Source organism: Papaver somniferum, chromosome 4, assembly GCF_003573695.1.
Source record: "Papaver somniferum cultivar HN1 chromosome 4, ASM357369v1, whole genome shotgun sequence".
Lineage (NCBI taxonomy): Eukaryota > Viridiplantae > Streptophyta > Magnoliopsida > Ranunculales > Papaveraceae > Papaver > Papaver somniferum.
The window spans coordinates 22,214,166-22,229,816 of record NC_039361.1 but is presented as its reverse complement, the minus strand read 5'-3'; the positions used below and the strand labels follow the sequence as shown (position 1 = coordinate 22,229,816).

Sequence of the window (15,651 nt, the reverse complement as noted above, 5' to 3'; positions counted from 1 at the left end):
ATGATTCTAACTACAATGGATGCCTGACATCCAATGTGAAAGGCTAGTGTTGAAGTCCTAAGATGGAGTTTCACTATGACCATTTAAACACATCATGGCTACTGACAAGAGCATGAATAACAAATGTTAAGCTAGGGTTTCATCTCAACCCTAGCAAGAGGAATTAGAACATTAAAACAGAAATTGAAAATCAAACAGAAAATTAAAATTGCATTGAAATTGAAGTTCAAACAGAAATTAAACTACATAGAACCTTGAGGGCACTGGCTAGTCCAGGCCTCTATTGGCTTGCTCTGGCTAACCCAGGCATACCTTCTACATCCCTAACACTTCCCTTTTATAGTATTACAAAATACCCAAATTTTCAGAAACCCTAAATTGGAAACCCTAATTTTTAAATTGGAAATTAAACTCACTGATTCTCTGAATTTGTCTCCCCTGTGCTCGACCCATGCTTCCTTCTCGTCCTCTCCTTCTTTTCCCATACTCTCTGATGCTCCTGTCGAATGATACTCAAACCCTAGCTCTCTTAGATTTATATCATAGGATGAATGAGATAGAGGTGAGAGAGATAGAGTTTAGAGTGATGGGTCTTGGTTTCTGGGATGTCAGGTGAAGGTGGAAGTGGTGAAGCTCGGGGTGGAGGAAGAGAGCAGTTATGCCATGGTCGGGGAAGAAGTTGCAGTGGGAAAAGAAGATGAAATTTGGGGAGAAGAGAGCTCGATGGATAATGAGATTAGGGTCTGTTTGTTTGGGGTGTAGGTGTTCGGTTGCTAGGGTGTGAAGCGCCGATAGCGAACTTTGATGAACAACGAGTAAAGAGCGTTGGATGATCACTTCTGAAATGAATCTAACGGCAAGATGGAAGCAGGCGTGGAGCGACCGTTGGATGTGTGATACATCAAAACTGACGGCTTAAATTGGAGTTAGGTACTATGATGTTTGACAGGAGCTTCGGATTTTGATGCACAATGATGAGGCGGTCGTTGGATGATGAGATGGATCTAATCTGACGGCTTTCATGGAAATGAGTATGGATAATGGAAATGGATTTGGGTAAGGGTTTTGGGCCTTGGGTATGCCAAGCCCATATCTTCTTTAAGAACAATTCTTCCTCTTCAAGCCCACTTCTAATTGATCCGGCTCTTGCAAACATCATTCTTCGCTGCCTTTCTGCGGGAGTCTTTGCCGTTTCTTTGCTCTTTTCGCTCCGTGAGCTAACCAGGCTTTATTTAGTACCTAAAAATGCAAAATTAATTGAGAAAAGTATTTATTCTTGAAAACAACGAAAACACAGAATATGGGATAAAATGGAGCGTTAGAACACAAATGATGAGTTAAATGCCAATAAAAAGGTGCAAATATATACAATATTTGGCACTCATCATGTACCTTTGTTCCAGCAAAGATAAAACAAACGAGTTGAAATCTTCAGTTTCTTGCCCACTGGGAACTTATAGCTAACTATTCATTTGAACACTTTCTGATTCCTCACCTGTTCACCCATAAATGTTTCTCTAAATCATATACTTTCAGCCTTTCTTTAGATTGGGCACATAATTTTATGATGATATTTTGGATTTCCTCTCATTGAAAAAATAAATAAAAAATCATATATCATTCATTTGTTTTCTTTTTGTTTGCTCAATGCTCAATGTTATGCTTGGCTTAAAGTCATAACGTAAACCACATTCGTTTCATTTCGAAAATTAATCATGACCATAAAATTGTTCATCGGCAACTGAAAATGAATATTGCCCGATTGTCGTTGTAGTGTTAGAACGATACATCTAGACTCCTATCATGTACCAAACTTGAAAGGAGTTGAGTTTTTTTTTAACGTAAGAATTGAGGTTCGTTATTTACACATATACTGTTTTATAAGTCTTTTTACTTGCGAAATATATTAAGAATTTTTGTATTTATGAATCTATGATGCTAGGCGATCGCAAGTGGGCATTATAGTTCTCCCTCTTGTAAGATTTGAAGTTGGACATCCTTTTCTGATTCTCATGTATCTTTTGTTCTTTTATGATCACACTTGGTTGGGTTTTACCGGTTGGTTACTTTTTTTTTTTTTTTGATCAAAAGAGAAGTTGTATTAAGAAGTAAAAGAATGTACAGAGTTTCTACCATAGGTAGAAGAAAAGAAAGTAACAAATTACATGAAAATAGAGTCCCAGGTATTTAGCACAGAACTTGAGAAATTCAAGTGAATATGGTGTCCTGCTGCAGCTGCCCAAGCTAGGACTGAAGATTTAGCTTCGTGAACCAAGTCATCATCTATTTTATAAAGATATTGAGATTCAAAAAGTCTGCAATTTCGTTCTCGCCAAATGGTACAAATAATTGTTGCTGGAATCAAATCCCATATGTAATTACCAGAGCTTGCAAATAAACGGTGATGCCACATCTCTACTAAGATCTTAATAGAACTGGGCAGAACCCACATCCAACCTATATTAGGGATAAGACTACACCATATCTTATATGCAATATTACAATGGATAAATAAGTGGTCACGCGATTCAACACCAATTTCACATAAAGCACATGAATTGTACATGTTCATACCTTTGTGTAGAAGTACATCTATGGTATTCAACTTACCATGAATTAAACTCCATATTAAGATATTTATTTTAGGCGGTACTGCAGACTTCCAAATAAAATGATACGGAAAGTTGTCGACACCGAATTCACTAACCAATTTAGTATATAGATACTTGACTGTAAAGACCCCTGTGATGTTTAGTCTCCATCTTCTCGTGTCTGGCAGTCCATCCCGAGCTGGTGGGTTGTCACCAATAACAGTGAGAAGAGCGGCATAATCTTCAACCTCTGAAGCATGAAGTACTCTCTTGAAATCAAACTTCCAATTACTATCCGAAGATATCATATCTGCTAACTTGACGTTTCTATCTATCGATGACTTATACATATTTGGATAAACAGTTGCTAGAGGGAATTGTCCACACCATATGTCATTCCAAAAAGCAATTTCTCTACCTGAATGTAAAAACAGTGTGCAGTTCTCGTATATTAAACTTGCCGTTTCAGCAGTGCCCCGCCAACAATAAACTCCATAGGATTGAGTTATTTTACCGGGATTCCAAAAGGAGAAATCAAAACCATATTTGTCTTCTATATTTTTGTACCATAGTTTATTATTTTCGACACCATAACTCCAACACCATTTAGCCAACAATGCTTGATTCATTAACTTAAGATTGCAAACACCAAGTCCACCTCTCTCTTTAGTTGCACAGACTATGTCCCAATTAACTAAATGAGACGTCTTTACACCCTCCTTGTACTCTCACAAAAAGTTGCACATCTTTTTTTCTAGGATTTTGATGACAGAAGAAGGGGCCTTAAATAACGAAAAGTAATAAGTGGGAAGAGAATACAAGATACATTTTAAAAGAGCAAGTTTACCTCCTCTAGATAAAGAAATCCTTCTCCAAACGGATAAGCTAGCATCAAAATTCTCTAAGATTGGATCCCAAATTACTTTCGAGCCAGACTTTGCACCAAGCGGCATCCCCAGATACATAAAAGGTAAGTAATCAGTTGAACAACCAAATTCTTCTGCCCAGATAGGTAAGTTAGGTACATCTCTAACAACAATAAGTTTTGTTTTAGATGGATTTACCTTTAAACCAGCAATGAACTCAAAGCAATGTAATGCCGAAAATAAGTTATGCATCTCTTCCTTGTTAATATCCACAAAGAAAATAGTGTCATCTGCATAATGAAGGTGATTGAGTATGATGCTTGTAGAGGAAACAGAGAAGCCGCTGAATAAACTTAGATTAGCTGCTCTATCCATGAATCTAGAGAAACCTTCCATAGCAATATTAAACAGAAGAGGAGAAACCGGGCAGTCTTGTCTAACACCTCTTGTACTTGTGAAGTAGCCGAAAGAAGACCCATTAATAAGAACTGAGAAGGAAGAAGTAGAGTAACAAAACCTCAACCAATCACGCCATTTCTTGCTAAAACCCATTTGTTGTAATACAAATTCCAGGTATCTCCAATTGATTCTTTCAAAATCCTTCTCAAGATCAATTTTGCACATAATTCCAGGATTTCCAAATATAAGCCTAGAGTCCACCAACTCATTAGCAATTAGGGTTCCATCAATTATTTGCCTACCTTCAATATATGCGCATTGTACCGGGGAGATGAGCTTATCCATAACAAGTTTTAACCTTGTAGCTAGAACTTTTTCTATGATCTTTTAGACATTTGTGAGAAGAAAAATAGGTCTACAAACTTTTTTTTAGGTACAAGAGTAATGAAAGTAGAGTGATGTTTAGAATTGATAGTACCTGTAGTGCAAAATTATTTTACTGTACTCATAATATCTTCCTTGATGAAACGCCAACACTTCTGAAAGAAAAGTATAGGAAAACCATCAGGACCTGGAGATTTATCATTAGCTAAATCACTGATAGCATGCAAAACCTCTTCTTCAGTGAAATCAGCTTCTAAAATAGAAGCTTACGTAGAGGTGATAGAATCAAATTTAATCCCCTCTAAATCAGGTCTTATAAGTTCTTCTTCGGTAAATAGAGTTTTGTAGTACTCCATGTTAGATCACCGCTCGGTCGAACTCGCATGCGTTTCTATCTCAAGCGTGTTTTTCAATGTTAGTGATCAAAACTATAAGTCTTGATTTCTAGCCTATTTATAGATGTCTCGGACTAGGACATAGTTTGTGTAGTTGAGCTTAGACTTCACGGCGTTTATCACTTGAAGACGAAGAACTACTAAGGAGAGCTTGTGGAACTTCATCGACAAAAGGTATGTGGAGACTTAAACTCATCAATCACTTGGAAAGTCTATTTCTACTCTATCTCCTATATTGAGACATAAGTCGTGTTACGATATAGTTTTCTCTATACACATTTGAGATTTCGAGCTGAGTATATCTCGCTTACACATTTCTCGAAATATGTGTTGGTAAGCTTTCACTTCGACCAAGTTCATCTTATATCATGAGAAAATTTCCAAGTAACATCTTACATGGTTTGTGTGATACAATCATTTGGTGTAAGACTTGGAATGTTTCGATAATGATTATTTCAATATCTTGAAAATTAATTTGATGCTAATAGTGTGTGAAAACGGCTACTGTCATTATAGAAGAATGTTTCAATGATTGAAATAAAGAGTTTAGAATCCTGTAACCATCTTTGTATATAAGCATAGTGTGTTCGCACATTAGTGTATAAGTCCAAAACTGGGAGCCTAAAGTATGCATACTTGTGTGTATATAAAAATGTTGTAGGAGATTGGGTAAGTATGCGTACCCGTACACATACTGGCGGAAGTTCACGTCTGTGAATTTCTGCTGAGTTTGAAAACCAAACTCATCCGGTTACCTAAAGTACGCGTACCCGTACGCATACTGGCAGAAAGTTCACATCCGTGAATTTTTGTTGAGTTTGAAAACTAAAACAAACTCAAATCCGGTTACTTAAGTACGCATACCTGTACGCATACTTAAGCAGGTTAATTTGTAAAATCGGTTTTACATAAACCTAAAACATTGATCAATAAGGAATGCAATCTTTGAAAACCGTGGCTATAATGTTGATGTATCGATTCGAGTGAATCAAACCAATTTTGCTTCAACTGTGTTCTTGTATAAATCCATGGGAATATAGCAATTGAACAACTCTTTAACTAGTTTCATTTGAGTCATTTGAACTAGTTATGGTTAAGATGAGTAAAGTTGATATGAGAGTAATTATATGGCTAACCTCGGTTAACTATTTGTGAACCAACATGGTGTACACGTATGGGTACGGTTACATAAACCTAAATGAGGGTACATTTCATTTGTGTGTAACAAGCTAAGTTCGATCTAACGACTGAAAGATATTAGCTTGGTTGAATCAGGTTTTTCATCTAACTGTGAATATTAAATGCTTTGTTACCAAGGTAACTTGGATTGCAAACCCTGATTTGAAAACTATATAAAGGAAAACTCTAGCAACTGGGAAACCTAATCCCCACACCTCCTGTGAGCTACTAGTTGCATAACTAGATTCGATTCTCATTTAACCTTAGCTTTCTTCTCGAGACCCTGTAGGTTAACGACTTGAAGACTTCATTGGAATTATGAAGCCAGACCTAACTATTCTCTTTGTAGTTACGTGATCTGATCTTGCTGCTTCTACCGTGATTGAGTGCAATTGTATAATTGGATTGAGATTTATATCTCCGATAGGCAAGATAGAAAAGTAATCACAAACACCTTCGTCTCATCGTTTTTGATTCCACAATAACTTGTTTCGCTAGTCGATTAAGTTTATTCTGAGGTGATTGATAATACTAGGCTGTTCTTCGGGAATATAAGTCCGGTTTATCAATTGGTTCATGTTCACTTTGATTTATCAAAAAACGGAACAAAAACTCTTGGATATTTCTGTGGGAGACAGATTTATTCAATCCTATAGACTTTTGTGTGTGAGACAGATTTTTTTATCAAGTCTTCGACTTTGGGTCGTAGCAACTCTTAGTTGTGGGTGAGATCAACTAAGGGAATCAAGTGCGTAGTATCCTGCTGGGATCAAAGACGTAAGGAGCGCAACTGTACCTTGAATCAGTGTGAGATTGATTAGGGTTCAACTACAGTCCAGTTCTAATTTAATTGGTAGTAGGCTAGTGTCTGTAGCGGCTTTATACAGTGTGGTGTTCAATCTGGACTAGGTCCCAAGGTTTCTCTGCATTTACAATTTCCTCGTTAACAAAATTATGGTGTCTGTGTTATTTCTTTTCCGCATTATATTTTGTTATATAATTGAAATATCACAGGTTGTGCGTTAAGATCAATCAATTAGAATATCCAACCTTGGGTTTTTGATTTACATTGATTGACACTCGAACATTGGTCTTTGGTACCGTTCAAGTAATTCCTCTTATATTAAATCGGTCTCGCAGATTTCTATTTGCTGATTACGGATTGAATTAAGAGTTAGACATATTAAACTCTTTGATATACTTTATTCTAGATTGAGTCTGAATGTCTAGTTGATTCTCTAGAAAGTTTATTGGAGTAAGTTCTCTCAGATTGCCAAACGAATTGTTGGGTGTGGTTGTTAGACCCCCGTATTTTCAATTGGTATCAGAGAAGGCAAACACATTAAAGACCTTACAAGTCTATGATTGTAACGATATGATATGGAAAAAGGTGCTATCTCTATAAACGTACCACTAGTCTTCGATGGCTCAAATTACTTGTGGTGGAAAATTGATATGCGTGCGTTTCTTCAAGCGCGTGATTTTCAATCATGGGTTTATGTAGTTAATGGCTATGATGCTTCCGTTATGGCAGTAGGGAATGCGACCGCTCCAAAGAACATTGGTGCATACGATGCTGCAGAGATACTTACTGCAAAGCAAAACTCCGACGGTTTGAATGTTATCATACATGCCATTACCCCAGAGCTTCAGCACCATGTGACTAGGTGTACTCGGTCTAAAGATGCTTGGGATATCTTAGAAACCGTATTCGAAGAAAATACCAGTGAAAAGGAAGCTAGGCTTCAAAACCTTAATTCTGATTGGGAAAACCTTAGTATGGCAGATGAAGATTTATTTGATGAGTTTAATCACAAAGTGTCTGAAATTGTTAATGCATCTTTTGCATTGGGTAAGACTATTCCTGAAAATGACATTGTGATGAAAATTCTCAGATCGCTGCCATCTAGATACGATTCTAAGAAGCATGCCATCATTGAAGGAAATAACCTTGATGCTCTCTCCAGAAATACGTTGGTTAGGAATCTAAAGATCTTTGATCATGAGCATACATCCAAAATTGGAAAGGATGTTGCCTTCAAAGCACAAAGGAACACTAAATTACTTGACAAAAGTAAAAGTGTTTATGTCTCTGAGGATGATCTTTCGGAGACTGATTCATCAGATGAAGATCTTTACAAGTCAGTCTCTTTGATCACAAGATAGTTTAGAGATCTCTTATTGAAGATAAGTAAACGGTTATCCAGAGACAAACCTAGGTCATCAATTAAACCTCACAATCGCATTCCTCCTAAAAACAGGGATGCTGACGAGACTGATGACGAGGATATGCCACAGTGCTTTAAGTGTAAAGGATTTGGTCATTTTGCGAATGAGTGTCCGAACCGTAGAAAATACACTGGAAACAAAGGTCTTGCTGCAACCCTTGATGAAATGTCTGATCACTATGATTCCAACAAAGAAGAAAAATCAAGTGTTGCACTTCTTTGTGAAGATATTGATTTTGATAATTGTAGCAATACATACATCAATCTTGATATCCTTCCAGAAGAAGACTCAACCAATCTGGAAGAAGAAATTAACCTTTTTGTTGGAAACTCTATGTTTGATTTTTCAGGTTCCACTCTGTGCCTAGCAGCTTGCACATCTCGGGCGTCTGAATCATCTTATCCAGTGACATGTTCTTATTGTTCACTCAAGGGTCATGAACTTTCAAAGTGTTTCAAGTACAAACACAAGATGAGACATGTCAAGAGACTTCAAAGAAGAGCAAATCACCTAGCAAACAAGCTCAAACTTGTTCAAAAAACTGTTGAGGTATGTAAGATTTTATCCTCTTCAAAGAAGTTGGTTTCCAAAGATAGGTCAAGACCACTAGAGAAAAGAGTATGGTATAAACAATTTGTTCGACAGAGTTCTATGAATTCCTTTCAAAAAGGGGATGGCAGACAAATTGTTTCTCACCGCAGCACAACTTGATTATGTTGTTTTCGTGCATCTTGTCTCATGTGACTGATCAAAAAGAAACAAGATTGTGCACACCTCAGGCTTTAAGAAAAGAAAAGTAGTTTTTCTTTTTAAGTTTGTTTTTGCTTTGGTTTGCAAATTTGGAATTCGTCCTTTCAATTGATATTGGAAGAGACTTCCCTGTATATTCAATAAAAGAGGGTTATTCTCGACAATTCTACTCTCTCTAGGGTTGTGAATTGTGTGTGCGTGAACCTATGTTGTTTAAGGTTCCGTGACCCTACATCTTTTTCCTTCTCTAAAAATATTTTCATCATAAGACTGCGTGTTGAGTTTAAATTGTGATTTCCTCTCACAAACCCATACACGTATGGAGACTTTAAACATCATGTGTTCTGATGGAAAAGATGTTAATATGATTGTTAAGCCATCAATCATGAAGGAAAAGAAAATCTGCGTTACCTCCAACTTTGAAGAGAAAATGAAGGAATGTGAGGAAGCCAAGAGTTGTTCCTTCAAATTCTCAGAAGTTTTCTGATGTTCTTGAAGAGTTGAAGGAAGCAAGGAAGGAGATTCAACAAATAAAGGCTTTTGTTATGAGAACTCTCGAAATTCAGAAGGCCCTGGTTCGACATCATCAACCTAGAAGGTTTGTTGGAATTGACTCCTTTATCCATGAACCTTATGTTCCCATGGTTGTTGACGACAAGGAGTTCGAGGACGATAAAGAATTCTTCAGAGGTCTAAATGTCTAGTAAATCTTCTTTTTATGTTTTTAGAAGAATAACTAGGGTTTGGAATATCCATTATTGTGAGTACACATAGCTATGCCCAACGATTTTCGTCTTCAATGTTTTTAGATTTATTTATTTAAATTCCAAGTTATTTGGAAGATGGTTTTTGCAATTTTAATCTTTATGATTTTATATTGCAAATTGTTATGGTATATGTTGTTTACGTCCGTGAACCTATGACTGTCCCATACTTGTTCAAAAGTTATCTCTATTATGTCGGTATGAAAGTATTGATAGAAGATAGAATGAACTTTTGACATTACAAAAGTTAAATCCTTTTATGTCATTGTTTTGATAGAAGAAAGGATAAAACTTTTGTTTACAAGGATTAAGTCTATTGTATGTCATTGTGCAAATAGTGATGGAAAATAGAATGAATCCTTGTCTATTCCGCAGTATTGGCCGATCTCCGATCCACATTTTTGTGCATTTACTGTGTTGCTCCATAAGTTTTCTTATGTTTGAGCATGACCAATTGAATTGATCATTCTCTTGTGGTCAGTTTAGTTGTTGCTCCGTAAGTTTTCTTATGACGAGCATAACCAATTGAATTGATCACTTTCTTGTGGTTAATTTATTTGTGTAATTCCAATTGAGTTTTATTTTGGTTAATTTAATTGCGCACTTCGATTGGATTAATCATGAATTCTTTTGTGGATAATTCAATTGAATACTTTGGATTCAAATTCATGTTTCATGTGATTTGGTTATGTCCAAAGAAATCCTTCTTTTCTTATGAAAGTAAGGTCGCCTTTGTTGTTCTTTCGGGAATGACATTTTATGGGGGAGAGTTCTTTTTGAACTTGTGCTTAATTGTCAAATATTTGTGGGGAGTGCGGCTGTGGAATATTATAAGGGTTATCTTATATCTTTATAAACTCCTTGATGAATGCATTTAGCTTCGGCTTTATGATGGCATCTAAATAAGTTGATATGGTATTTTCTTTTGGTCATGACGTATCTCTATGAAAATTTCATGAGGATCCCACTAGTTTTCGTACCTTTGCCAATTTATATTGACAAAAAGGGGGAAAATTAATGTGTAGTGTGATACTACAAATACATATGGTTTACGGATCATTATATAAGGGGGAGTGGTTTTCATGTCGAGATGAAGTATTGACTAAGGGGGAGTGATACATATCACCATAGTATTGTTGTCAAAGTTGTGATACAATTGAACTGTGATGCTGTGTAATAATACTATGACATTGTATAACAATGATTGAGAGCATTTGTTTTCTCATTGTTATCGCTACGGATCTTCAACAACTATGATGCTGAACTTACAACCTTTAGGATCATGGAGTACTTGGAAGTGACGAAGATTTCGAGTCACGTTGAAGATGCCAGGGAGATCAAGCATTTGGATGAGAAGCTACAATTTTTATTTATTTTGTAATCCATATGTATAGATAGTTTTTTCACTAAAATTGACAAAGGGGGAGATTGTTAGAGCACTGCTCGGTCGAACTCGCATGCGTTTCTATCTCAAGCATGTTTGTCAATGTTAGTGATCAAAACTATAAGTCTTGATTTCTAGCCTATTTATAGATGTCTCGGACTAGGACATAGTTTGTGAAGTTGAGCTTAGACTTCACGGCGTTTATCACTTGAAGACGAAGAACTACTAAGGAGAGCTTGTGGAACTTCATCGACAAAAGGTATGTGGAGACTTAAACTCATCTATCACTTGGAAAGTCTATTTCTACTCTATATACTATATTGAGACATAAGTCGTGTTACGATATAGTTTTCTCTATACACATTTGAGATTTCGAGCTGAGTATATCTATCTTACATATTTCTCGAAATATGTGTTAGTAAGCTTTCGCTTCGACCAAGTTCATCTTACATGGTTTCTGTGATACAATCATTTGGTGTAAGACTTGGAATGTTTCGATAATGATTATTTCAATATCTTGAAAATTGCTTTGATGCCAATAGTGTGTGAAAATGGCTATTGTCATTATAGAAGAATGTTTCAATGAGTGAAATAAAGAGTTTAGTATCCATAACCATCTTTGGATATAAGCATAGTGTGTTCGCACATTAGTGTATAAGTCCAAAACCGGGAGCCTAAAGTATGCATACTTGTGTGTATACAAAAAGGTTGTAGGAGACTGGGTAAGTATGCGTACCCGTAGGCATACTGGCGGAAGTTCACGTCCGTGAATTTCTGCTGAGTTTGAAAACCAAAACCAAACTCATCCGGTTACCTAAAGTACGCGTACCCGTACGCATACTGGCAGAAAGTTCACGTCCGTGAATTTCCGCTGAGTTTGAAAAACTAAAACAAACTCAAATCCGGTTACTCAAGTACGCATACCCGTACGCATACTTAAGCAGGTTACTTTCTAAAATCGTTTGTACATGAACCTAAAACATTTATCAATAAGGAATGCAATCTTTGCAAACAGTGGCTATAATGTTCATGTATCGATTCGAGTGAATAAAACCGATTTTTCTTCAATTGTGTTCTTGTATAAATCCATGAGAATATAGAAATTGAACAACTCTTTAACTAGTTTCATTTGAGTCATTTGAACTAGTTATGGTTAAGATGAATAAGGTTGATATGAGAGTAATTATATGGCTAACCTCGGTTAACTATTTGTGAACCAAGATGGTGTACACGTTTGGGTACGGTTACATAAACCTAAATGGGGGTACATTTCATTTGTGTGTAAAAAGCTAAGTGATCTAATGGTTGAAAGATATTAGCTTAATTGAATCAGGTTTTTCATCTAACGGTGAATATTGAATGCTTTGTTACCAACGTAACTTGGATTGCAAACCCTGATTTGAAAACAATATAAAGGAGAACTCTAGAAACTGGGAAACCTAATACCCACACCTCATGTGTGCTACTAGTTGCATAACCAGAGTCGATTCTCCTTTAACCTTAGGTTTCTTCTCGAGACCCTGTAGGTTAACGACTTGAAGACTTCATTGGGATTGTGAAGCCAGACCCAACTATTCTCTTTATAGTTGCGTGATCTGATCTTGCTGTTTCTATCGTGATTGAGTGCAATTGTAAAATTGGCTTGAGATTTATATCTCCGATAGGAAAGATAGAAAAGTAATCACAAACACCTTCGTCTCATCGTTTGTGATTCCACAATAACTTGTTTCGCTAGTCGATCAAGTTTATTGTAAGGTGATTGATAATACTAGGCTGTTCTTTGGGAATATAAGTTCAGTTTATCAATTGGTTCTTGTTCACCTTGATTTATCAAAATACGGAACAAAAACTCTTGGGTATTTTTGTGGGAGATAGATTTATTCAATCCCATAGACTTTTTTGTGTGAGACAGATTTGTTTATCAATTCTTCGACTTTGGGTTGTAGCAACTCTTAGTTGTGGGTGAGATCAGCTAAGGGAATCAATTGCGTAGTATCCTGCTGGGATCAGAGACGTAAGGAGCGCAACTGTACATTGAATCAGTGTGAGATTGATTAGGGTTCAACTACAGTCCAGTCCGAAGTTAATTGGTAGTAGGCTAGTGTCTGTAGCGGCTTAATACAGTGTAGTGTTCAATCTGGACTAGCTCCCGGGGTTTTTATGCATTTGCGGTTTCCTCGTTAACAAAATTATGGTGTCTGTGTTATTTATTTTCCGCATTATATTTTTTTATATAATTGAAATATCACAGATTGTGCATTAAGATCAATGAATTAGAATATCCAACATTGGGTTGTTGATTTACATTGATTTCCACTTGAACATTGGTCTTTGGTACCGTTCAAGTAATTCCTCTTATATTCAACCGGGCTCGCAGATTTCTATTTTCTGACTGCGGATTGAATTAAAAGTTAGAGATATTAAACTCTTTGATATACTTTATTCTAGATTGAGTTTGACTGTCTAGTTGATTCTCTAGAAAGTGTATTGGAGTAAGTCCTGTCAGATTGCCAAACGAATTGTTGGGTGTGGTTGTTAGACCCCCGAATTTTCACTCCACTATATGTTCTTGAAGCCTACCTCTGTCAGGCACTAATTCATCACCAATGTAAAGTTGTCTGATTCTGTTATATCTTCGTCTAGCATATGCATTGCTGATGAAGAATGATGTGTTTCTATCTCCTTCTTGAAACCATTTAGTATTAGATTTTATTTTCCATGCAGTTTGCTCCATCTTTGAAATCCTTTCAAACTCCACTTTGTTTTGTAGTTGCAAAGTCCGCTCCTCTTCAGTAAGAATATTATCTTCCGCAAGTCCATCAAGTGTTTGAATATCAGAGAGAATAACTATTCAACTTTTTGTTGGTGTGGCCAAATACCTCTTTGTTCCGGATTTTTAACTTCTCTTTGGGTGCTTGTAACTTCAACCATAGCACAGTGCTAGGAGTACCTGCAAAACAAAAGTAAACCACCAATCTTTTAATAATTGTAAGAATCTATTCTCGAAGAACCACATAACTTCAAACCTAAAAGGACTAGGTCCCCATGAAGGGTCAGAAATATCTAAAAATAGTGGGATGTGATTAGAGGTAGGTCTGGCTTTGGCTAGTTGGGTAACAAAAGGGAAGTGTTGTTCAAAGGATGAAGAGATAAGAAACCAGTCTAATCTGAATATTACCGGGTTTGCTTGACCATTTGACCAAGTGTATCTTTCTCCCTTTAGGGGCAAGTCAATCAAGTCATGTTCAACAATGAAATTATTGAACTTTTGCATACTTCTAGTAATCTTCTTGCAATTGTTTTTCTCAGCACACTTGGTTATTGTGTTGAAGTCGCCACCAATACACCAAGGATGATTAATCCAATATCTACAGACATTATCAAGCTCAATCCAAAAATCAGTTCGCTCAATAGGTTTGTTCGGATCATAAACATTTGTGAGAACCCACTGAAAGTTGTCAACCTTGTTAGTACAAAGTACTGATAGAGTATAATCACCAACGAGTGAGTCAGAAACTTCCACAAAGTCTTTATCCCACAGTATTAACATACCACCCGAGCTCCCTACAGATTGTTGTAAAGTCCAGCCAACATTCTTGTATCCACATATTTGCTTAATGTCCCAAGATGAACAATGCGTCATTTTAGTTTCTTGTAGAATAATAATGGGAGATCTAATCATCATTTTGTGCACCATTGACCTTCTACATCTAGAGTTTAGACCTCTAACATTCCACGTTAGGATCTTAAGACTCATTTGGAACAATATTTTCCCTTAGAAGTAGCTGACCTTCTTGCTTTGGAATGAGGAGAATTAATTGCTTCAACTGTGATACCAAGCCTCTTCAATTCATTCTGTAGCTTTAGAGGTATAACAAGCTGTGACATATTATCCAAACACATACTTGAACAATCCTCAACTGAGATGTCTGCAAGGGGTTCAAAACCAGGTGGGAATTCAGGCGTGCTTGTATCTAGAGATTCAAAAGGTTCTGCATCATCAACGTTCGCAAAAAAAGAGTCTTCCAGACCTGGTAAAGGAAATGCATACCGACGCTCTTCATGTACAGATATATTATCTACACCATCGATACAAATAACGTTCTAAACAGCAAATTCCTTATGAATTTGTTTCTTTATTGGCAGGATGGGAATTGGTTTGATAATTGATCCGGAATTGGAAATCTTTGAAAATAAGAATTTCCTTGTATGATTCGGCATTATGGGAAAGCTAATGCCAAGTTGGATACCAAAATCAAACATCCGGTTAACTTCAGTCCATATCCAGGACGGGACAAGGAATTGAGTAAAATTTTGGGTATTTTCTGCTTGCAGAATAGGGTACTGCGACTTAGGAATCAACACTGGAGGTGAAAGAATGTCAGGGAAACTAAAAACTGCAAGGGTTTCAGGGGAAGGTAAAAGATGAAAGGGTGTTGGATTGGGATGTAGGCAAAGGTTATCAATGATGGATTTGAGAGATGCAGTTTCCAGACTTGTAGACAGTGATTGTATAGATGTTACAGGAGACGATTGGAATGAATGGTTTAGAGGCTATGTTGGGTTTACCTGTTCTTCACAAGTTTCTGGAATGGATAGTCTGAATGCAGCCGATTGAGTCATCACCTCAATTTCCATGTCAGAAGCCACGTCTCTTTCTATATTAATGACCAAATCTGTTGCCAAATATTCCGGGACTTTTTTAGGGGT

At 36.6% G+C, this 15,651-nt stretch overlaps 1 protein-coding gene across 1 annotated transcript; it reads right to left on the bottom strand.

Moving 5' to 3' along the window:
- Positions 1-2,161: 2,161 nt before the first annotated feature.
- On the bottom strand, positions 2,162-13,675 carry LOC113272162. Its single transcript, XM_026522053.1, has 4 exons — positions 13,522-13,675; positions 4,357-4,493; positions 3,439-4,240; positions 2,162-3,009 (listed from the first exon to the last, which is right to left on the bottom strand). Exons 1-4 carry the CDS (start codon positions 13,673-13,675, stop codon positions 2,162-2,164), a joined length of 1,941 nt encoding a protein of 646 aa, XP_026377838.1.
- Positions 13,676-15,651: the final 1,976 nt, after the last annotated feature.

Bases quoted from the DNA above. Each gene is read 5' to 3' on its own strand.
- LOC113272162 (XM_026522053.1), bottom strand. From the start codon at position 13,675: ATGGAGCAAACTGCATGGAAAATAAAATCTAATACTAAATGGTTTCAA. The intron at 4,494-13,521 runs GTAGGCTTCAAG...CTTCTATTTTAG, and splicing joins TGAATTAGTGCCTGACAGAG to AAGCTGATTTCACTGAAGAA. The intron at 4,241-4,356 runs GTAAAATAATTT...AATGTCTAAAAG, and splicing joins AGGAAGATATTATGAGTACA to ATCATAGAAAAAGTTCTAGC.